General features: G+C 42.1%; 1 protein-coding gene across 1 annotated transcript in view; it reads right to left on the bottom strand.

Moving 5' to 3' along the window:
- Positions 1-24,941, bottom strand: part of LOC100753685 (extracellular matrix protein FRAS1) — a 269,806-nt gene that overhangs the window by 32,973 nt on the left and 211,892 nt on the right. Inside the window, exons 49-58 of the mRNA XM_035453056.1 lie at positions 24,467-24,694; positions 21,560-21,673; positions 18,983-19,133; positions 17,887-18,046; positions 16,036-16,204; positions 13,756-14,002; positions 12,189-12,533; positions 10,248-10,408; positions 9,016-9,163; positions 4,302-4,507 (exon numbers count right to left, since the gene is read on the bottom strand). Of these exons, the coding sequence (XP_035308947.1) occupies positions 4,302-4,507; positions 9,016-9,163; positions 10,248-10,408; positions 12,189-12,533; positions 13,756-14,002; positions 16,036-16,204; positions 17,887-18,046; positions 18,983-19,133; positions 21,560-21,673; positions 24,467-24,694 (1,929 nt within the window). The remainder of the gene's footprint in view (positions 1-4,301; positions 4,508-9,015; positions 9,164-10,247; positions 10,409-12,188; positions 12,534-13,755; positions 14,003-16,035; positions 16,205-17,886; positions 18,047-18,982; positions 19,134-21,559; positions 21,674-24,466; positions 24,695-24,941) is intronic.

Genomic DNA, 24,941 nt, shown 5'->3' with positions numbered 1-24,941 from the left:
TGCTTAATAAGCCAAGGAAAATGAAGATTCCAGAGTGTGCCGAGGAATTATGATAGATTATAGAGTGGGTAACATATGGTCTACTTGATTTCTTTTATTAAATGAGAAGCCATTTCTCCAGTAGGCAGTGAATTTTTTTCCGAGTTGGGAACAAATACAGATGTACAGACAAAGCTCCTGAGTGTTTCTGCAGTATTTGTACATGTTCTAAAACTCAGGCTCTAACTTGCCACTAACAAATTTCCAAAAACAAGGACCAGCCTTTGTGAGTCATGACTGTCTGAGGCTTCATTTGTTTACTCTTTGTAGTGAAGCAGAGCATAGGATGAGTCAGGAGTGCTCAGGTGAGGCTGTTTTAAGCTAAATGTCAAAGGTTTAACCAGAGAACAAGATGCTGATATATTTGGTGACATCACAATGTGACACTTTGGTTCGGCTAAGAACGTTATGACTCATTTTAAAAAGATAAAAAGAGAAGTAGATAACCATAGAAAGTTAAAATTGGTTATTTGTAGGGAGACACCGTAACCACGCCTCCTAAGGGCTGGCTACAGGTGTGCCCCTACAGTTATACATGCAAAAATCTAAACCACTTGAGAGTCTCATTTAAAAAAACCTTTCCTTGGATTTAGGAGTTACAGAAAACAGCAGACAGAAGATACAGGAATTGTTTTTTATTTTCATTTTGTACAACTCACATAAATGCAAATTTTTCTTATATATAGTTTAAAATTTGGACTTAGCAAATTATCCCTAATGTCTTTATAGCCACTAAAGTGTAGTAATAATATAAATTATATTAGCATGCATCCTTGCTTTTAATTTTATATTATCATAGAAATTTCTTTTTTTAAGTAGGTTAGTTTTTTTAAATATCTATGTGCATTAGTGTTTGGCCTGCATGTATGTCTGTGTGAGAGAGGTGGATCTCCTGGAACTTGAGTACAGACAGTTGTGAGCTGCCATGTGGGTACTGAGAATTGAACCTGGGTTCTCTGAAAGAGCAGCCAGTGCTCTTAACTGCTGAGCCATCATCTCTCCAGCCCCTATCATAGCAACTTCTAAATTGATAAAATTCAATTATATTAAAGAAATTTTATATTTATTATAATAAGTAAAAAATTTAGTTAAGTTTAAGAAAAAACATGGCTAAAGTTGGTTTAGGTCGTGGTGTTGTATCACAGCAATAGGAAACCCTAACTAAGAAGCTGGATCTGGAAGTGGGGTACTGCTATGACAGACCTGACCATGTGCTGGGGAGGACTGAGGAAGGACTTTGGGGCTTTGGGCTGGAAAAGCCACTGGTTGCTCAGAGCTTAATGAGCTGTTATTATGAGAACACAGACGATAATGCTGAGAGCAGCACAGATGACAGGAGCTTCACTTGTGAAGCTTCAGAGGAGAGCACAGACCACCATCAAGGCCACTTATATGATATTTTGAATCCAGAACCACTAAAATAAAACCTTTGTTTTTCTGGGACAATCAATACTGGCCAGCTAGGGCTGAAGAATCAGTGGTGAGTAAGAAGAGACCAGCATGGCTGAGGTGAAATTTGGGCAAGTGTTGTCACACAGAAGTTGTGGTCCAGTGAGGTCTAGAGGAATCAAGGCTGTGCTTTCTGCTGGTGGCTGATCTTGGAATATATGACAGTCTCCCAGGCAGTGCTGGCTTAGAAGGCATGAAAGGGTCATGGATAGCATCTGAGGCTCGGCAGTGAGAGGCCACTAGTGAAGGTGCAATCTCAACCGCAGTACAAACCCTAGTACTGAAGGGGTCACGGAAAGAAGTTGAGGCTTGGTACTATGTGGCAGGTTTAGAATCCTGAAGGGAAACCAGGGAAGGCTTGTGACAAGGGTGCAGCCCAGGTGCAGTGGTGACACCAATGTTTTAGAGATGCCAGTGCCGTGGGGTGACCGCCACGGACAGCACCAACTTTGGAATGGAGCTGGCCTGAGCCAAGGAGACAAGCTGCGTGTGTTGTGAATGGGAGAGAAGTGCTGCCACCATGGCTCTTTGGAGCCTAGAGGATTGTGAGTGAGTCTCAGATGTCAATCACTGAACTTTCTGCACTGCTGAATTAGGGTTTTCCTTTGTTCTGACTGTAGCTGTGCCCTGGTTCTTACCTTTTGGAGTAGTAAAAACATTTTACCTATCTTTTATTTTATAAGAGCCCACATGTGAGATTTTGAAATCATGGAGACACTTTGCATATCTGCAGAAACTGAACTTTGAAAGAGACTTTGGATGTCTGAAAGGGACTGAACTTTTTTAGTGTTTCAATTATTAAAGACTGTAGGACTTTCAAAAATGTTTCATATTTTGATATTAATATTACCATGCCATCTTGTCAACAAAGGAAAGGCTCTAGTTGAATAAGCATGTGTTTGTGTGTTGTGCTGACAAGGGAGCAATTGTACCTGCCTTTTTTTTTTTTTTATCAATTTGGAAAGAGGGTCTCTCAATTGAGAAGAATCCTCCACAGGACTGGCCACTAGGCAAGCCTGGAAAGTGTTGTCTTCACTGAGGGTGGGGCCAACTCTGGGCAGGTGGTCCTGGCTGGCATAAGAGAGCAGACTGAGAAAGTGATGAAGAGCAAGCCAGTAATCATTACTCCTCAATAGCCTCTGCATCACATCCTGCCTGAAGGTTTCTGCCTCGACTTCCTTGGATAATGAATTGTAAGCTGTAAGAAAACAAACCATTTTCTCTCCAAGTTGCTTCTGGTTGTGGTGTTTTATAACATCAATAGAAACCCTGAGCAAGACACCCACTAAGACAGTCACATAAAACAGTAGCAGAGAAACACAAAGCTGCAGTGACACCCAGCTTTATGGTTATTATACTACAATAATGGAAAGGATGAGTAATGCTACGGGCAGGAGAGGATACAGACTGGTCATGGTCTTCCTACATTTCCAGGGATGTTCTGGAAAGTTCTCCAGCATTCCTTTATCTAATGTATTGTCTGCACATCCTAGGATATAGCAGTTTTGTCATTTAAGGTAAATCTTAAAGAAATTCTCACTCAGGTCTGGGAGATGCACACCTGTAAAGATGGACACTGAAGCATGATTCATGGTGACAAGAGCCATGAAGCTATTTGGTGTGATCATTGAGGCTCCTTACTATTCCTGAACATGCACAAGTACAATAGAGCAGATACATGTCATGAAATACAATAGTCAGAAGCCCCAGATTAGCTATAGACCTAAAAGACACAGGCAGAACTTGAGACATAATGCTATACAAAGAGCAAAAGACTAAGTACAGAATAACATTTTATAAATAATAAATCATACAGGCAAAACAAAGAGCATTTTAAAACAGTTCTTGAAATTATATTTACTTATTTGTGTGTGTGTGTGTGTGTGTGTGTGTGTGTGTGTCTGTGTGTGTGTCTCTGTGTGTGTGTGTGTGTGTGTGTGTGTGTGTGTGTGTGTGTGTGTGCTATGTGTGTGCTAGAATCCATGGAGGCTAGAAGAGGGAGTTGGATCCCTTGGGGCTGGACTTAAGGGTAGTTGTGACTGCCTGAAATGGTGCTAGGAACTATATTGAGGTCTTCTGGAAGAACAGCATGTACTTTGAACATCTGAGCCATAACGAAATAAAACAAAAAATACTTGAGAAAAATAAACTAATAGGAGACACAGATCAAACACAATAGGTGATGAAGAGAATGACTAACTCAGAAAAACTATGAAAGGATCTTTGTAAAAAATGAGGATTATGTGTCTTGAATAAAGGGTACATACGCCAGACTCTGCCATCAAAACTGAGACTTGAAAATGGTTGTAAATGCAACTTTTTTTCAGTCACACCTCTGGGATTATAATGAAACTCAGAGGCAGCCATATCTGAGAGATACTGAGTTTCTCCCTTGAGAGTGGCTTTAATTTAACTTAAAAGGATAAGTAATTACTTATGTACACTGCCAAGACAACACTTGAAGCTGCATAGGACATGCCTCTTTGGTATATTTGCCCTGGCACAAAGACCTTGATATCAGAGAACCCTCTTTCACTGTTTAAGTAACATTGGAGATTTCTCTACTATAGTTTCATACTAAGAGGTCTACATTTGATTCTGCTGTTCCATCTATGCTTCCCAACTCAACCAATGAGGTATGTGTTTGGTTGTGACCAAAGACAAAGAAGACAGTTAATGGAATAGATGGCATTATTAGTAATTTTATCAATTTGTAAAGAACTCCAAGAGCTAGATAATATCTAATTTATTTCATGGACAAATCAAGGTAGCAAGGAGGGATTTCATATTTGATCCATCATGAGCCCACTTACCTTCTCCCCTTTCAGAAACGTAATCCGTGAAGAGTCTGCATTTCTTCTCTCCTCAAAGTCCTCCATGACCTGAGCTGAGTGGCTCTGAGTGTAGCACCTCACTGATGACTCATAGCTCAGGTCCCCACTCCGGATGATAGGAACGTGCAGGACACCCTCTTTCTCCTTCACTAGAAGCAAATCCTTGGCAAACTGCATGCTGGGAACTGGGCAAGGGATGGGGAGATGGGGGCCTTGTCAGTGGGAGACAGAAGACGCAGCAACCACAGTGGTGCTCCACCAAAGACCAACACAGGATGGCAAAGCACAAATGCTAAGGGGACCTCAAGCATGGATGCTGTTCCTATGACACAATCACCACTGCTATAATGACTGTGATTCCAGTGACCTACACTAAGTTGACATTGTACCCATCTTTTCCCAGTGGCAGAATGCAGTGACTACCTCCAGTACAAATAGGTAACACACACAAAGACAATATGATGATGGTGTGATGATATCAGAGAACCCTCTTTCACTGTTTAAGTGGATACAACAAGGAAAAAAGAAACTAGGCTGATGACAATTTTAGGCCCTTCATATAGGTCCTGGGGTCAGGGAGACACCAGAGAAGAGTAATGATGCTAGCAATGAAAAAACAAAACAGGCTTGATCCATTTAAAAGGCTTTGTTTTTGTGTGTTTGTTTTTGTTGTTGTGGTTGCCAGATGTTACTTAAAAATTAAGCCTGAGATCTACATTTTTCTCCTAAGCTAATAATAACAACAGTAAATAAAATACTACAAAGAAATTCCATATAGGTCCAACTTATTTGAACCAAACAAAATATACGTTGTAATTGACCTGTGACTAGTGCTAAGGACTTAGCTGCTCTCTGGAACGAAGGAATTGTTGGAAACAAAGGAATTGTAGGAAACAGGTTTGACCTTCCATACCAGCTTCATGACAAGGTAAACTACTTAGAATTTCTGAATGTTGGGTTTTTAAATATGCAAAGCAAAAAAATGAGCATCTCATGGGATAGTTGAGAGGACTGGTATTCAGTCATGATACTCAGAGTGTAGCTCAAGATTCATAGGAGTCAGTCAAATATGGAAGGATGAATATATTTTGGTTTACAAGTGCCCCCAGCTTCATGGTTCTTCATTCAGGGAACCATGTCTCTCTCTGCCACCTCAGTGCCCATGGTGATGCTCCACATTAAGACATTTCCCCAAGCCCAGCATTTGGTTGGCTGCTGGTCATTAATTTCTCCATGAACAGTGCAAGAAGTCAGATGTCAAAGCCTCCTGAGACACGTTTTGTATTCAGAATTGAAGGAAAGCAACCCTAATGCTACCACCAGTCCCTTCTTGGCTGCGTTCTATGTGTGCCCTCCCAAACCTAAAAGGAAGGGGTGTTGCAAGCAGCTTGCCATGTTCATACCTAGAAAGTTCTGTTTGCCTTTAGTTGACTCTGTCTGACTTAAAGGGATAGATATAGCAAGGATAAACCCATCCTATTGTCAGAATCAAGCCTATCGATGGTGACCTCACAAAAAGACAAAAAACACCTCCTCAAACAATACTACTCCTAAGTGAAAATTAGTGACTGAATCTTAACCATGTAGGGGTCTGCCATCCAGTGCAAGGCGCTCAACACCAGCAGTGGTGTGTTGCCAAGGGGAGAACGAAACAAGCAAGGAAGCTGAACTCTTCTTGGCATGTATCAAAAGCTTCAGATGGGTTCTGTGGCTGGACTGGCATGCCTCGAGCCAGGTGAGAAAGTTCGGGGATGAAGTGGTAATATTTTCTCATGCATTAATCAACCCATATTCCCCCCGAGCTGTAAACACTCCTCTCTCCCCATCTGTGACAACACATTCACTGTCACTTCTAGCCCTACCTGTCGGGGGTTGGAGGGATGGACACTTCTGACTGCATAGAGAAGAAAAAAAACCTCCTTGTCTTTCAGAAAGCCCCAGTCACAGGAGGTTGGCAAGAGACAATGCAAGACAGCAAGGTGAATGCAGAACAGGCTGTGTGTGGTGCTGGCAGTGTAGGTCATGTTTTGTGTTTAGGACTCCTCATACATATTGATGCCATCTGTCAACCGCTTTTCAGAGCAATGCAGTCCTAGGAAGAGGCAGCAGTGACCAGGAGGAAAGGCTTTCCAGGATTACAGGGGCCCTCTCTTTGTACTGATGGGGTGCATAGATGCAAAAGAGGCTATTCTCCAAAGACACATGGACTTGCAATGGGTAAATGCATTTATCATTGAGCAGCTCTCTTTGCACATTTGTTGTACATGATCAACATATTTATTTGCATATGTCTTGGATCCAGAAATAAAACACAGGAGGACTCTGTTCTCTGTTACTGATACAATACTGAGCAACAACATATCCAGGCACACAAAATGTTTTATAGATGCTATTATTCTGCTCATTTTTGGTCACTGACAAAGTGAATGCAATAACAATGCCTGGTGTGTCGTGGCCTCTTTTCAGGCAATGGTGAAGTCAGAGAGTTAACAGAAATCCCACCTCTGATTCTTTGTACTACTCAGTTGTATGTATAGGAGTACAGTGATGTCAGTGGCTACAGTATCTTTCTTTTCTGCTAGTAATACTCATATGCACATTAGAATCTAATTTCAGAAGAGGTAAAAAAAATAAGAAAAAGTTCTGAGATGAATTCCTTAGACTATTTAGGGTCCTGAACTCAGCACAGTGGAAAAAGATGGAAGTACCTGGGATTACATCAGAAATGTGAGCGACTGCATCTGCAAGGTAAAAACTGACTTTATAAGCAGACATTGCCACCAGGATTGCAGATGCCAGCTAAAACTGCATGAGGAAAGTCAGCAAGGCAGGATATGGAACCAGAAGACTGAACAGGATGGATTAGATCTGAGTTTTGTCTCCACCTCCATCATCTCCTCACACAGCCTTACACAAACTATTCAAATCTCAGTGTCGCAACTTGAATGGCTACTGCAAAGGTCAGATATAATGTGTGTAAAATCTCTATACCCAAAAGTGTATGCATTGAATGACCTCAACAAAAACCAGTGATCATGAGGAAGAGTGGTGACCAACATAAGAAAATACTGTTGATGACAACAAATCACTAAAGTGAGCTTGGGGATTTCTTTTCTGGGGTAAATTCTTCACATAAAATATACCTAGTAGTCTTCCAAATAGATCAGAAACTTTGTTTTTGTATACCAAATACCTGAGATTGCAACTCCAACACTTGCCAATAAAATATTGGAGGAAATCAAAAGACTTATCAGAGTTCCTCAGAGTGCAATGAAGATTGTGTGGGCTGCTGGAGTCTGACCGGTTCATATGATAAATTATAGACATGCCAAGAATAAATAGATGTGCAATAAAATCTACTGTGTGCTGGATTACAGAATTTATCTAGATGACATTCTGGGAGAAGCAAAACCTCAGGGACAGAAAGCAGATACAGGGTTTCTAGGGCTTCAGTTAGGGGACAGACTGCTTACAAAGGGCATGAGTAAATCCTACAGGGTATGGGGGCTGCTCAGTATCTTTGTCATGGTGACAAGTGAATCACTGTCTATTTTCAGAGCCTGTAAGACTCTTTTACTCTCCTAGTGCACATTTTTTAATTTATGTAAGTTATCCCTTAATGATTTGTTACAGATATATATGTAGATACATATATGTACACAAATACACATGTACACACATATAAATACACACACATACATATACACATGTCTTATGAACAATGCACAAAAATGATTGTTTCCAGTTGGGGGGGCATAGATAATTGAGAGATAGGGGTATAAGGAAGATTAAAATTTCTTAGTGTGTCTTTTGCCATTTGCAGTTTTTACTATTATATCCATGATTTCTTAAGGATGAGTAAAAGCATTAAACATTATCCTGTGGCTTGTCTCTTCCTATTTTAGTAGATGGTCAGCCACAGGGGCTGCTGATGACAGTCTTTTTGCCTCACGTGGAAAGTATGACTTGATCTCCAACCTCTGCACCCATAAATGGACCAGATGTTCTGAAAATGCTTATTTCCTTCTCTCCTTCCCAAGAAGTAGCTTTCATGTTCATCCTCATTTACATACATTATGTCTTCAGTGATGACCGTATTTTGGTCATATACTGCTTCTATTCACTTGTGCAGACCATTTTTACTACCGACAATACTACTTTCCAAAACAAAACAACCTTGCACCACTCCTGCTAATAATCACATATTGCTCTCCTTGAAAAGCCCTTTGTCCTGGACAGAGGGCCCCATAGGACCTGACCCACTGCCACTTCCCGTTCATACCCCTACTCACCTGTTCAAAGAGGAAGGCAGAATTCCAGTTCCCCAAATGTACATCTTTCAATATTTCACGTTTGTCTATACCTACCTCTCTATTTACAACAGGCTTTCCTTTACCATCCATGGCTGAAGTCCAATCAGACCTGAAGATGCATTTGTAAAAGCTGCCACATCATACACCAAACTTCTTGAATAATAGGCCTAATGCTTACACTAATGCACCCGGCAGAGTATTGGCAACATAAGTGGTTGTCTCCTGCACGTCTATGCAAGTCACACGAATTTGTGCATGGATATATATACAAACAGATCGCATGAATGAAAACATGAATGAGATTTAATGTATCATGCATGGAAGTTAAGAAAATACAGAAATATACTTTAAACCAGCAGTAGGTATTCCCAATCTCTTACCGTCTTGGAATGTGTCATTTATCGCAATGACAGCCTGAAAGGGTTTGGTCAGTTCAGCTCCTTGTGCTGAGCTGAGGAAAACCACAAATGTCTCCAGTCCTTCAATTACTGGGTATTGCGTATCATCCAAGATAGTCAAGGTACAGTACTGCAGGAGAGATCAAAGCAAACTTCAGAGAAGGTTCAATACCCGGCACTGGCATCTTTCTTTGTGGTCATAAAGTGAGTGTATTTTTATTTAAATTCAATCTCATTCTTACATTTTCTATTCTAAGCTTGCATTGTTGGATACTTGATGGTGAAGAAGATCCTTTCACGAATTTGTGCTCATGTTTCCATATATTTTATATTTGCTTATCGTGTGTGCGCACGTGTGTGCGTGCATGTGTCTGTCTGTCTGTCTGTTTGTCTCTCTCTGTGTGTGTATTTGTGCCATGGTACAAGTGAAGATCAGAAGACAACGTTCCTTCTACCATGTGAGCTCTGGGGATCAAACTCAGGCCATAAGTGTTAGAGGTGAGAGCCACCTTGCCAGCCTTCATTTGTATGTATTTGCAAAGAAAATAAGGACTGAAATGTAGGGCATTTAATATTTTGAAGTGGCTCAGAAAGCAGGCAGAAACTGCACTAGAGACATTGCACAGAAGGAGTATAAAGTGGAAGTCTCCATTGGGTCCCTCCCCTTGGAGCTAGAGGAATCCCACAGAAAGGATGAGGAAAGACTGTAGGAGTCTGAGGGGATAGAGGACACCAGGAGAACATGGCAACTGAATTAACTAAGCAGAGATGAAGGGACAAGCATGGATTTGCATGGGTCTGCACCATGTCTTCTGCATACATGTTGTGTCTGTGAGCTTGGGGGTTTTGTGGGACTCCTAAACATGGGAGCAGGTGTATTCCTCACTTTTGCCTGCTCCTGGAACTCTTTTCCTCCAGTTACACCTTGTGCAGTTTTTGTGTGCAAGATTTTGCCTTGTCTTATTGTATTTTGTTTTGTTGTGTTTGGTTGTTGTCTCTTGGAGGCCTGCTCTTTTCTGATGGGAGACAAAGGGGGAGTGGATCTGGGGGAGAAGGAAGGTGGGGGGCTGAGCTAGGAGAAGTAGAGAGAAGGCAACTGTGGTCAGGATATATTGTATGAGGGAAGAATCTATTTTTAAGGGAGGGTGGCAATGAACTACACTGGCAACAATGAGAGTTTTGACACTGAGGTGCTTTGGCTGCTGTGGGCTTACCTGTTCGGTGACACCTGGTCCAAATTCCACCTTCCTTGAGCTAGGGACATAGTCAACTCCTGGAGTGGCAGAAGCTGGATCTGAGGGTCGTGTTGCACACCAGACAGATGTGAAGGTAGTAAGATCAGTCCCATGGCGGATAACTGGAATTTTCACTGTGCCTGGATTAAGATAATAGTGATGTTTTTTTTTTTTAATGTCCAACCTTGAGCCAAAAAATCAGAGAGCATCTCAGAATACTCATCTCCCAGCACAACACTGGTGGCTCTCCCACTCAGTTTTTCTAATCCAACCTTAGCGATGCTCTTCCATCCTTCTGAACATGGCCAAGAGCTGCTATTGTTCCCTTTCCCTGACCCCAAGGTCAAGAGGAGATTCCCAGGAGGGTCTCAAGGTGGTGGCACTGAAAAAAACAGCCCTTGGGAGGAGCAGGTTTCATATGAACCTGAAGGGTGACCTGCCACCAAAACAACAAGCCTACTTAAGGAGACAAAAACCCTAAGATGAGAGTCTCAGCTATAAAAGTCACTATTGAGCTCAGGGGGCCTGGAGCTGCCATGTTCTTAATGAAATATTATAATTGGGTTGGTTTTCTTATTTTACCCAGCAATGCACACATCATTATTTCAGCCATATAGGCTTATTATCTTAGGAACGAACCTCATCTTTTGGGCTCATCATATTTGTAGTATCCCAAGGACATTTAACTTTTCCCATAACCAGAGATTGAGAACCCCACCAAACACCATATTCTCAATATACCCCACAAAGCTGCATAATCGAGTTTTTACATGAGATTTGTTTTTTCAGACTTATTTACTTGTTTTCACTTTAACTGTATGGATGTTTTGCCTACATGTATGTATGTGCTGGTATCCGTGGGGGCCAGAAAAGGGTGCTGGATCCCCTGGAACTGGAGCATCCAAACCCATGTCCTCTGTAAGAGCAGCAAGTATCCTTAAACATGGAGTCCCCTCCCCAGCCTCTAGCGGAATAAACTCAGATAATTTGTTTAACTTCTCTGGGCCTCAATCTGCTTTCCTATAGATATTATCTGATCCATTGAAGATGGAGTAAGAATGCACAGAGCACACAGGATATCATGCATGGCATTTAGTACGTGTTAAAAAATATTGGTCCTGAGAACTGGGAAGGTGGCTCAGTGGTGAAGAGAGCTTGCTGCTCTCACAGAGGATCTGATGTCACCTCTGGCCTCCGAGGGACCCGCATACCCATGTAAGCATTGTGTGCATGCATGTGTGAGCAAGCATGTGCATGAAAACACACACACACACACACACACACACACACACACACACACACACTAAATCTTTAAAAGGTGTTAGCTCCTAGCACACCCCAGATTCCTTTCAAAGAATTAGAAGACCTTGATCTTCAATATAATTGCTGTCTTTCTTTGTGAGTGGCACATGATAGACTTTAAGACCCTTAAGAGCCACAAGAAGGAAGGGGCCTAGGCTCTAAACCAGCATAGAGAAGAGACTTAACACTGACTTCTTCGGGCTGACATATAAATGATAATGCTCCATATGAATGACACTGCAAGTTGGATGTTCATTTCAGCAGCTCACAGTGTATTAAATAACTATCTACATCCTCAATGGATAACAACGTTCCACTTCACAAGCCACAGTGCTTAGTACTGTACCATCCCTCTGGGCTACAGAGTCAGACCATGAAGCTCCAAGCCAGGTTACCTCTCTGCCATTAACCACAAGAGCAAGCAAAGTGGATAGAACTCTATTTCACTACTTTCCATTTCTGGTCTTGATGCCTGGCAACACGCAATGCTCAAGACCAACAACAGTGCCACGAAGGAATGACATTTTCCCTGTCTCAAGGACACTGTCAAGCAGTAATCTAGATTGGGATGAAAGATCATGAGATGGTCCCTACAAATTTAGAGAGACTGTTAATTACCTGCATCCTCACTGATCGTGAAAGCTGTGTTGCCCAGGGAGACAGTCGAGGCATCATTGGGACCACTAATGAGCACCTTGGCCACTGCCAGCCTTCCAATTCGGGCATTATCAGAAGAATCAGCCAGGGCAATCTCAAACTCCTCTTCCTCTTCATACTCGCTGTCATCAATGATCATGACATCACACGTAGACATGGTGATACCAGGTCCAAATATCACACGACTCTCAGGAGACCTCCCTCTGGACTTAAAATCAGAACCTGATTCCAGAGCATACAGACTACTTCCCATAGCCGATTTAGGGACTGTGTAACAAATGGCAGACACAATGCTGCTTGAGTCTCCTGCAACATACAGGTGAGAGAGTCAGAGTGTGTGAACAAGTGCTTCTCAAATTTTAACATTTCTAGTAACTTAATGAGCTTTTCCCTCTGACACATTCCATCACTATTTCTGCTCCAAACTCTGACAGGCAACCTTCCTGAACTGCAATTTCTATTAAGCCTGTGGTATAAACCGCTTGAGGATTTAATATACCCCAGATACTTCCCCAAATAACTTAAAATGGATTTCCTATTCTGTAAATTTTGTGCTCTGTTAATTCACAAGACTCATTGCCCACCATCTAAGACCACAGCGGGTGGGAAGATAAGATGCATATTTGGTGCTTTAAGTAGGGAAGTAATTGTGTCCTGAAGGAAGGGAGAGGAGAACAGTTCACTGCCTCTCAGGAGAAGCTTCTGCACTTCAATTCCCTGAGAGAAACAAGCTTGTTTAAAGAAGGAAAGACGAAACAACACAAAACAATATAAAATAATATAAAAATACAAACTCACTCATTAGTGCTGTCACATCCCTTGGCAACAGCCTGCTGTAAGCCTGGTGTGGTGGCCCAGAGCAATCAATGGGGCTTGTCTGTCCTCCAAGTGGTATTTACTAAGGTTTTGTGCTACCCACAGTATTTATTTCACTAATACCCAGTCAGCAGATTCAATACTGAGAGCCGACATCATCATTTGCATTCGTGTGGCCTTGAAAGGGAATTTCATCCCTATGCACTTGAGAATGTAGGAACTGCACAATCATAAACCCATAAATGCTTTGTTTTTGAATGCCCAGCTTTCAAAATTGCCCTTTATGTTCCAAAGGGAGTATATTTTTCATCTGAACATTATACTTAACATCCAGGTAGGGAAATATTTTCTGCCTCCCAGAACCTGAGATTTGCACAAACATAACCTCTCTCCTTGACCACAGTTGGTAAATATTTTATGGAATGGATGATTGATTAAGAAGATTAAGTTAATGAATAATGCAAGGCTAAATATAACTAGTCTTTACTTGGCCTTTAAGAACAGATGAGGCTCAACTACATGCCTAAGAAGGAAAGCTTTCTGATTATGCTCCATACAAGAGAACTCAACATTACAGTTGTGCTGCGGATTCGATGGGTTAATATACGGAAAAAAAATAAACACAGGAGCTAAGGTGAAACTAGTCATACAGAAGAGGCTCAACAGAGAGTAGTTATTATCATAGCTCCTAGTATTTGTGGCAACAACAGACCTTTTCTTTCAATGGGTGCAAACAGAAAACCAGCGCTCTCATTGACCCGGTAGGTCTTCTTATCAAACTCCAGTGTGGGCTCATCCTCAGTGTCACTGATGACAACCTTTGCCTGGGTGAACTCTCCGAGCAGGGCGTAGGCTGGCATGCTGAGCTCCACGGTGAAACTTTCAACACTCTCAAATACATCATCATCATTGATGACAATGGTGCAGGACTTTGTGTCCTCTCGTTCATCAAACTGCACCTGTCACAAAGAAACAAAAGGAATTTGAATGTGACTTCCCCAGTTTGGTTTCTCAGGAGGACTTTGAGAAAAGGGCACCCAACTTGATTTGGCAAAGAACTGCATGAAACCTTTGGGTTCCTCTATCCAGAACTCCCCTCTGTCCCACCCACACAGCCCAGACACCTCTCCCTGTTCTTTGTGTGCAATCGGGGCTTGTTTATTGTATAAGAACATGGAAGGCAAACAGACACTTTACCACTGGTGACTAGAAAAATGGGTGGCATTTATTTGTGTTCTTTTTGCTAAAAATTATCATTTGGTTGCTCAGTGCTCCTTGCAGTTGGGGACAAGCTTAACCAGAAAGAGATCCAATTTTAAGGTACCAAGTTTGAGTTTCAGGTGCTGTTTGCCCCCCCCCCCAGATAAAGTCATGACAGTTTGTGAACATCGGGTACTTAATTCATAATAACAGTTCTTCTACACTAACTATCATTAGGAAGACTAAAGAAAACTCTATGGTGGCATTGTTAAGATATTTTAAAGCACTATGCAGATATATCACCACTGCCATGATTACATCATGCATATAATTAAAGATTAACAAGAGAATCTTGTACTGAATAATTGAGTTTTAGTTCATAAAATGTCACCTAACACACTAGGCTTGTCTTTTGCCATAAAATGGGCTAGGACGATGAGTGAATTTAGCAAGTACAATACAGAGAATTTATTTTGTGTCCACATAACTGTAAATGTAACATACCCTTGTCTAAAAAGCAGAATTAATGAATGAAAAAGAGAAAGGAGTACAAGAGACAGAAAAACAGACAGGGGAATGAATAAAATGAGGACAAACCCTTTAAATACAACCAGAGATAGGCACTGTCCAAATTGGAGGAGTGGGACATGAGTCTGGCCTGATGTTTGTGTAAACTGAGGCAGTTAAAACAAGAATGAGTATAGGAACTAGTCAGAAGTCTCTAAGGGCACCCAAATCTGAAAAAAATGCATAATTTAAATCAGTCAAAATTACTAGTGCATGCCAAATCAATTGATCAAACTGTGTTGTTGCTAATCTCTGTGTTTCAAAATGCCCTCAAGAAAACAAAACACTCATTAGATTTCTGTTTAAGATCTGGAACACACTGACAGACCTTTATCTTTTCCTGAAAAATGTGACATCTCTTTGCTGAAGACACCTTGTCCTCTCTGGTCTTATCTATGTCCTTATTGACATAAAATGCTTTCACTTAGTCTAGCTGATGCTGAACTTCGTGAAAGGACATGGCCCACTTTGCTTAACAGAGATTTAACTTCTAAAATGAAGTTGACTTGAAAAAATGGAATAAATTAAGTACAAGCGCTGTATCCTGTAGGAGAAAAGGAGCTAATTATCCACCTCTATCCCCAACTCATGCTAAGTAGGTACTCACCATTGACTTGTACCACTTACCCACAAAACCCCTCATTCCTCCCTCTCTCTTTTCTTTCTCATTACAACCCTGAAGGTAAAAGAGATGACTTGGAAATTTCTCTGTAGCCCAGGCCTAAGCCAACTGACACTCAACATGCCTTAGACAAAAATCCCAGCATGAAACATTGTCAAACTTGTTCTTCTTGGCTTATCCTCTCATAGCCATGCCTACCTTCTGGCCCTCTCTGCAGCCCACTGCTCAATCCTGTTAAATTTACTATTTGAAGCCCCCCCCCAATCTCATCATCTCTCGATTCTCCTATCCCAAGACTCTCTAAGTGGTTTCTTCATATACCCTCTTCCATACCTCCAGAGAGAGAGAGGAGAGGGGAAGAGGGAGGACACCCAGAGCTGAACAGACATAATACCTTGATGGGGTCTTGTCATGAAGCAAAATGTAAACATCTAGAAGCCAGATGACAACTTAAGCCCTGGCAGATACTTCAGGTGAGAGCAGCCAGACTGAAGAACAAAGTGTTATAGGAAGGGAATATCAGGGGGAGGTGGGTGGGAAGGGAGAGGATACCACCACAAACTGCAACCATGATGAGGAAAAAGTGGTTCTCTCCACACCTACCTGGCCAGCGTACTCCATGTAGTCTTGCTGTCCAGGATGAGAGCTGACTCTAGAGCTGGAGCTGGCTGTGCCTTGTTCGGTGCGACACAGGACGATGGCATACTGGTTCAGGTTCCCAGTCCTCTGCACTGTGACACTGACAGACCCTGCCTTCTCACTGACGTTATAGCTAGGGGCACACAAACATCGGGCTCTAGAAATCTGTCTTGGGACTATGAAAAGGAGCTACAAACTTTAGAATTCAGAGGATGGGGAGGTGACAAACAACTTCTCCCAAGTGGGCAGAGCAATCACAAGAGGCCAGGGGGTTCTTAGGATAAAATTGAGTGGAAGGTTGTTAGGGACAGCTTCAGTAGAAACTCACTGAGTCAGATCTGTAGGATCTGTGCATTTGAGCTGGGTGGTGTCTGGGCCTGAGCCCAGAGCACAAGCTTCCTAGACAGAGTTTTATGATGTATAAGCCTGGGGAGGGGTCTCAGCCCAACACTGGGATTTGTACTGGGTGTGCAAAGGGGCCAGTCCTTAAGACCTTAATTCATAGTGTGGAGGCTTGGAAAAGCCACAGGAGAACAGCAGTGAACTAGGCTTCGAATTTCATCAATGAGTTCAGCCGTTCAACCTACTGTGTGCCTCACTGATTTGAGTGTTTTTGTCACAATGCCCCTGAGAGAGTAGACCCCACTGTCAGTTCACTGTGCAACTCAGACCATTAGAGTTAGAGGCTTGACAACAAAAAGGGACACCTTTTATTCAACTTGCTTAAGATCAGGAGGGGATTAAAAGCAAATTTCAAAGAATTACATATTTTACAGTTGATTCTAACTATTCTGAGTATGTCCAAGACTGGGGAAGTTATGTCTGGGGCTCCTGGAAGCAAGTTCAGTTGTCCTATCCACATCAGAACTGCCAAGAAATTGATGTCTTAGAATAGTGACTCTCTGAAATGCTAATTAAAAAATAGTTCACTGTAGAATAATAACCCTTGTTATAATAATAACCCTAGTTTAACTTAGAAAATCATCAGCATGTCTGTCCATCACCATTATCAAATGATAACTCCTGGATTCCCTCTATAACTCTCCAATAGAAGAGCAAAATATCTCAATCTAAATATGTGATAGACAATTCTGTAATATTCAGAGAAACCTTGGAAAACCCCAACCTGAAGATCTCTTTTCTATGTTTTTCCTAAATTCTATTGGACTATCTTCTATAACTTGAAGATGGAAGCAAAAGTATTTAAGGGAAGCATTGAAGGAGAATGGTTAAGATTAGTGGGCTTGGAGCTGGAGAGATGGCTCAGTGCTTAAAACATTGGCTACTTTTCTAGAGGAGCCAGGTTCAACTCCTAGCACCCACATGGCAGCTTACAACTGGCTGTAACTCCAGTTCCTGGGTGTCTGACATCCTTACAGAGACACACATGTAGGCAAAACACTAATCATATGTTCATAATAAATAAATAAATAATTTTTTTAAAGATTACTGGTTTTAAGATCTTGTCTTACTGTTTGCAAGATACTTAGCCTCTTCCCATCTCTATTGATTTGCTACTGTAGGGGTGGGAAGAGAATCTCATAATTGCAAGTTGTAAGCAAGTTGAGTTATGTTGAGAACATACCACCATACCTGGTACATACAGTATATCATCCAATAAATATTTCATGCAATTATTTTAATGATTGTTATCACTAGACTCACAACCGCCACAACTGCCACCACCACCACCACCACGACCATCACTACCATTATCATCAACAATAAGAGACCTGCCTTCTATAGTATTTCATCCTAATTTCCTCTACTTGCTTGATTCATTTCTCAAAACACAGTACACAGTAAAAATTGTACCTGGTATATTTGAAGCTGATGAGAGACCACTGGATATGGAAGATATTGTTGCTGACCACGTTGGGTTTACTGTCTTTCACCAGAAACTGAAAACTATCCATTACTTTCTGGATCTTCTCCTCATGCAACACATAACGAATCAACCCCAAGTTCACATCCTCTGTGAGAAAAAGAGAGAGAGCTCCAGAATCTAATGTGAAGACACTCTCATAGCTCCCAGATCAACATATTGACTCTAGTCTTCTAATGGGCTAGAGGAACTCATTTTCAAAACTATAGAAAGCATAGTAGTCTTAAAAACAAATGATTCTTCCTAGATTTAAAGCAAGAACCTGCAATTTCGTGTACAAATACCTATCTTGCAGAAAGCCCCTTAAAGCTTGTGGAAAAGGAGGGTCTTGGGGTCTGGACAGAAAGTGCCCCAGAGAGTGTCTATGGAGTGTTGAAGGGCAAATTTGAAAGGTGACAGAGATGACCTCATCCTCTATGCAGAAAGGTGTGAGCTGATAGGAAAAGCTGGGCTGACATCAGCAACTCATACACAAGACACAGCTGTGCATGACTGAGAACAGGGTGGGAAGGGAACACAGAGCATGGACCTTAAGAAGCACTGTCACAGTGAGAGCCCAGTCACAGCCATCCCCAAAGAGCAGGAGTGACAAGCTTCCACAAAACTACAAAACCACTTGCTTTGTGTTACTCAAAAAGGAAAATATTTCTTCTAAGCAACTTATACACTTATAAAGCAGACTTTAACTTCTTGGCTGAAGATGTTAAAAAATAAATGCCATCACCCTTAGAGAATAAAACAATAAACTTCTTAAGATCACAAATCTTTCAGTCTGGCAGCCACTCTGTTGTCTTATAAGAAAACCAAGCAGTCCCATATGTCATTTGCAGAAAACCTAGAAACCCAAGAGCAGGAGGCATGATGAAGATGATGTTCAGAATGACAGGAAGAAATCTGGGAAGAGTAAAATGTGCAAGGTGGTAGTTAGACACTAGATGATCCATTTGTAAAAGCAGCTGGAAGTGACCGGCAGACATGGGAGAGCCCATCTGAGCACGTCCCCTTTCCTGGTTCCTCAGAACCCACCCTGGGTGAAGGTGGCTGCAGCTCTTCCTGGTTGCAGCTTGTTCTCCACATAGCCGTGCATGGGGCCCACGGTGACCTCATAGACAAGCTGTGAGTCCTCTGTGTCTGGGTCCATGGTCAGCAGTTCCTTCTTGGTGATCAGGTTGGTTGCCTGGAATAGAAACCCATTAAATTTAATTCCTGGGGTGGGAATTAAGCTGGAGCAAGACCCTTAGACTCAGATTTAATTCAGTTCCACAATGATTTACTTCGAGCATTTACTGCACAGAACAGTCTGTTTCTGTTAGGATGGAAGAGGCAGTGAGAATGGTAACTATGCCAGCCTCTGCTCTGGAGGTTTTCAAAGAACGGCTCCTGAGCAAGGTCAGGGGGGCAAGAGCCTTGTGGAAATAAGCAAGAGATTTCAGTTTGGGTTTGAAAGAGAATTGGGACCTGGGAGGAAAGATATAGTAGCTAAGCCTTATACCTTAGAAGAATGGCTGAAAATCCTGAGGTTGATTAGGATAAGTATACTGTACCCTGACTTTGCTCAAATATACTAGCCAAACTTAATTTCTTTTGCCATTTACTCAGTCAACACTGAGTGAGATCCAAAGCCCATGGAAAGAAAGAGTGGGGAGTAATAAAGTATGTTAGTAGGTTTAATCAGATAAGGGCAGGGCCTTAACTTTTAGATTTCATAAAGTAGAAGTCATTATACATTTATTTATCCAGACATTGTCTTATTAAGCAGGCTTCTAACTGGAGTCCTTCTAGATCAGCCTCCCAAGTGCTCAGATTCTGAATATTGAGAGAAAAATCAGAGTGTAAAAAAAGTATTTACACTGGTGTGTGTGTGTGTGTGTGTGTGTGTGTGTGTGTGTGTGTGTGTGTATTTTGTTCACTGAAATCTATAATCTTAATTGTGTTTTACTTTAAATGACCCTTGGCTAATAAGTGCAATGGCAGAATCAGTGATATTTTATACATGTTTGCAAAATATTTCTCTCCTCTACTAACATGAAAATTTTAAATCATACAAAAGCTATTGTATAGGAGAGGCCAGAGATTCATGTTAGGTGTCTTTTCTGATTGTTCTCCATCTTGTTTTGTGGAATAATCTTTTGCTGAACCTGGACTAGTTAGGCTAAGGATGGCTTTCCACAGAGCTCCAGAGATCTGCTTGCCTCTGTGCTTCCAGCACTGAGGTTTTATGCATGCACCAGTGTGTCCAACATTTTACATGGCAACCAGGAATCTTAACTTGTATCCTCATGCTCTTTATTGACTAAGCCTTTTATTCAACCCCACTGTATTCATTTCAAGAAACACAACAGTTCAATAGCTAAGCACCTGTCCATCTCATCAGCTCCTCAAGGATGAAAAAGACATGGCATGGGATGAACATCACTGATCAAAGTTCTGAAATGGGAGGAAGAGATGAACACGTGCTGATGTTGATTCGGGGTTAGTGCTGAGTTGCTACCATTTCCAAATGATGAGATAGACCCTCAAAGGACCTTCTCGGAACTGGGATATGGAGGAGGAGGTCCCTCAAGGAGGACTCCTCTGAGGATAATTGCCAACAAAGAGATCTGCTCCATTGTATCTAGGGCAAGCATTTAATGTCCCTTAGAGTCCATTCTCTCCTCTTAGAAGTTTAGCAGTTTTAGCTGAGCTCCTGCCTTCCCAACTGGAGACACAATTTCCCAGCCTCCCATGGAAACATCTATGCTCATCTGACCAAATTCTTGCCAACAGAATATAAGTGGAAATGACACATTCAATTTCTGTCCCTCCTGTTTAAAATGAAGTCCCTCACTTTCTGGACTTTCTGATGAAATGTGCTGTGTATTCAACAGCAGAAACTCCTCAGAAATAGGTGGCACCATCACTGTGAACACCCTGAAGCTATGAGGCAGCAGGTTCAGTCCTGGCCCAACACTTTCCCATCACATACACTGATAAAGGATGTCTTTCTGTATACATGTTTCTCTTATTGGTTGATGAATTAAACACTGATTGGCCAGTAGCCAGGCAGAAAGTATAGGCAGGGCTAGCAGACAAGGAGATTTCTGGGGAGAGGACACAGAAAGTGAGCCACTGGGTAGATGGCATGTAGCCATCAAAGGAGTAACAGTATTGGACATTCTCCAGTAAGCAAAGACCATGTGGAAACCCATAGATTATTAGAAGTGGGTTAATAATTAAGAGAGAGCTGGCCAATAAGAAGCCTGAGCCATTAGCCAAACAGTTTATAATTAATATAAGCCTCAGTGTATTTATTTGGGGCTAAACAGCTGTGGGACTGGGTGGGACAGACACTCCATCTATACATGTCTCTTTTGTTTGACCTGCTATTCTTGGGGGGATCTTTTTGTAGGGTTGTAGGATTATATTAAACTATAATGAGCTAACAGATGCTATTAATCTAATCAGTGATGAATCTTTTGGGTTTTGGGTTCTCCCATCTTAGGAAAGTCAGGTCATAAGAGGATGGTGGGTGAGCTGCTATTCTATTCCTAAGTAGCTTTACAATGTTGACTTAGCTAGCATTGAGCATTGAGCAATGGACATGGCAGATGGGATAGGACTTACCTTGCCATCCATATACTCCAGCCACTGCAGACCCAGGTTGGTGACAATTCTAGGGGTGCCATCATCTACCGGGAGGATGTCCACATGGAACTGCTGAGGTGCTGCGGTCATAATCTGTAGGGGAAGCCAGGCAAAAATTCATTATCGACACTGGGTTTCCCAAACATTGTACCTGAAATGCCGGAATCCCTGAACATGTCAGAGATGAAACAGTTTGTGAAGCTAGCTTTCACCTCCTATCACAACCGGTATGAGGCCTCAGGGAGAGTGATGATTGACAGTGTGAATCCAACATGAATGCAGAAACAAAAAGCATTGGTGTCTCTGCTCAACCTCAAAGGTCTATGCTGTAGAAGCTGGTTTTCCTGTGTGTGTGTGTGTGTGTGTGTGTGTGTGTGTGTGTGTGTGTGTGTGTGTTAATATGGGGTCATTCAGCATTGCTTAGGCTGGCCTTGAACTTCTGAGCTCAAGTAATCCCCCTTCCTCAAGCTCCTGATTAGCTGGGACTACAGGTATGTGCCATCATGGCTGGGTACATTTATGTCTTCTTCAGGGGATGGCAGGATGCTGGATTTGGAATAAATAATAACTATTGCATGTTTATTCTTATATATGGTTCTATATTTTAATGTGTACAAATGACATGGAAGTAGAAAGGGACCATGAGAGGAGAGGAGTAGGTCTAAAAGGAGTAGGGAACAAGGGGAGGATAATGGAATATATCCAGTCACATGAAAGCAGAAGGTGGAAGTTTTGGGTACAAAGAAGAGGACCACCAAGTAGGGAGAAGCCAGGTAGGACACTGGGTCATATAAAAAAGGACAAAGGAGAATGTACACATATATGAAAATGCTGTAGAAACTCATTACTTTGTACACTGAGTTAAAATATTAATGAAGAAAAGGAAAAAACCTTGCCTCAGATGAAACAGTACACAGATACTTTTTTCTCTTAATATCTTGTGTTAAAGCTTTCATGAGAGACTGGTAAACAGCATCATTAAAATGTTGATGCTGAAGGCTTCAGGTAGGGTCAGCTCAGCCAGGGAGGGATGCTTACAAGCCCAGAGAGCCTTTCCTTTCCTTTTTTCCCCCTGTTTTTGTTCTTGTTTGGTTTAAGGACATTGCTCCCTCTGTGGGTAAGAGGCAGAAGAAATGAAGAATAAAAGCATTTATGGGAATGAATGGTGAAAGGGAATTTACATTGCAATTCCATTCACCGAGAGAGACCTGTCTATATACTGTACACGAGTCTTATCCATGATCACCGTCTCTAAGTGGTTACCAGCTTCAGCACAGGACAGTGAGAGGCTAGCTTTTCAGTCTACAAGTTACACAAGTACAATTTTTAAGATGACATGGTCCCTCCAAAGGCTTGCTCTGATGATTAGGTTTTTAAGAGGATAGCCATTGCTGATACATCTTCATTTATTTTTCTCCTTTGAAAGTCAGGCTAACCAGGAGCAAAGGACAAAGTGATAGCCTGCCAGGCAATGCCATGGAATAGACAGAATAGATGCAGACAAGGCAAAGGAATCCCAAGAGTCACCTACGTATGTGATGACCCACCTAGGATAAACTTCTGTGTCTCTAAAGGACACAAAGTGGTCTCCCTTCCAAGAATATAATCATCCACCAACAGAGTAGACAGAAACTCATCAGGACTGAGAAAGACTCTTCTGCTTTCCTAGGCATACAGCAGGTTGTGAGCACACTGTTTGCCAACACTGCTTCTGGAGCCAGACATAGTTGTGCGGGGTGTTGGAGTGTTACCCAACCCACCTTCCACCAGAGATGCAGTTACTCCAGGTGGAGTTTATGGAATAGTGGAGTTCTTTTAAGGGACAAAGAACTGAGCAAATGGTGCAGAAGGCAATAGATAAGGTCTTAGTGTGTGTGTGTGTGTGTGTGTGTGTGTGTGTGTGTGTGTGTGTGTGTGTGTACATGCACATGTAGAGCCCAAAAGTCAACCTCAGGTGTTGTTGCTCAGTAACTAAGCACCTTGTGTTTTTGAGGCAGGGGCTCCCTGGAACCTGGGGATTGCTAATTAGAATAGATTGGCTCCAGGGATGAGCCTGTCTGTGTCTACCTCCCCAGTGCTGGGATTAGAGACACATACCACTATGCCCAGTGTTTTACACAGGTTCTGGAGACTGAAGGCAGATTCTCACAACCACATAGAGACCACTTTCAAACTGAGCCATCTCTGCAGCTCAAAAAAGCTGGGAAGACACCCAACCTCAGCAACAGGGCATCTTATAGACTACAGAGGCTGATTCTAAAATGATGACGATGAAGACTAATGCAGCTACAGATTCTCTGATGTTTCTGTGGGCCTGCCACGGGGCAGAGGACATGAGGAGCAGAAGTGGTACCTCCATTGTGCAGACTGGGAAGCTGAGGCTTTCAAAAGGAACATGACTTACAAAGACATTCGGCTAAAAAGAGGCAGAGCCAGGATTCAAGATTTGTGTGTCTCCTGTACACAAAGCCACTCTAAATCCCCAAAGAGTGAGTGACTTTCTTATTCCAAAAAGAGAAAGAGGGTATAGAGCTTTGTGGTACTATAGGAATACCAGATTGAAGAAAAAATAGAGAGTGACATTAATAATCACCATGTCATACTAGGGGTTCACTAATTACCAGCAGTGTCAAACACTCTACCAGGGTTGTCCCCAGTGTCAAACACTCTACCAGGGTTGTCCCTTTGGGTACTTAGATTAAGCATCAGAAGGTGCCATCATGATTGTGCCCATTTTATAGATGAAAATCTAAGGTTTAAGGGATTGCTGGGCCAGGTTCAATCCACTTAACTTTAATGGAGTAAGATTGTTGCACTACATGCAACAATCCCCATGTGACCTCTGAGAGACTCTGCTGGGCCTCTTCCTCCCCCACCGACCCTCACCTCTTTTCCTCCTTCCTCTATCATAAAGAAGGGGTTGGTCCCATCAGAAACGGTGAAGGTAAATCGGTCTTTGAGGGAGTTGCTGCCATCATGGCTATAGCTGACCCGGTTCTGGTAGATGTCTTCCATAGTGAAGGAGGAGGTGAGGTGGAAATGCTGCCCCCTGGCTGCTCTCTCAATGGCGCCATGGCGTGGGGGCTGCACAATGGTGAAGGTGATAGACTCAGCCTGACCAAAGGAGAAAAAAACAAGAGGCAAGTTCATAGAGGGAATGGTGTCCAGGAGCTGGTGTAACAGTCCAAAGCCATCAAATACAGCCTGCATTTTCTTTATAGATACAATGAAACTAGTGAGAGAAACCACCTTCTTAACTACACCTGAATTTACATCTTAGAGCCTTCCTCAGAATGCTGAGCGTTGACATTTGATATTCTCAGGCCTATGGCACAGGGTGACTAGAGGCAGGGCTTAGGCT

Source organism: Cricetulus griseus (assembly GCF_003668045.3).
Source record: "Cricetulus griseus strain 17A/GY chromosome 1 unlocalized genomic scaffold, alternate assembly CriGri-PICRH-1.0 chr1_1, whole genome shotgun sequence".
Taxonomy (NCBI): Eukaryota; Metazoa; Chordata; class Mammalia; order Rodentia; family Cricetidae; genus Cricetulus; species Cricetulus griseus.
Note: the sequence above shows the minus strand (reverse complement) of the source record. Positions and strands in the feature narration are given on the sequence as shown.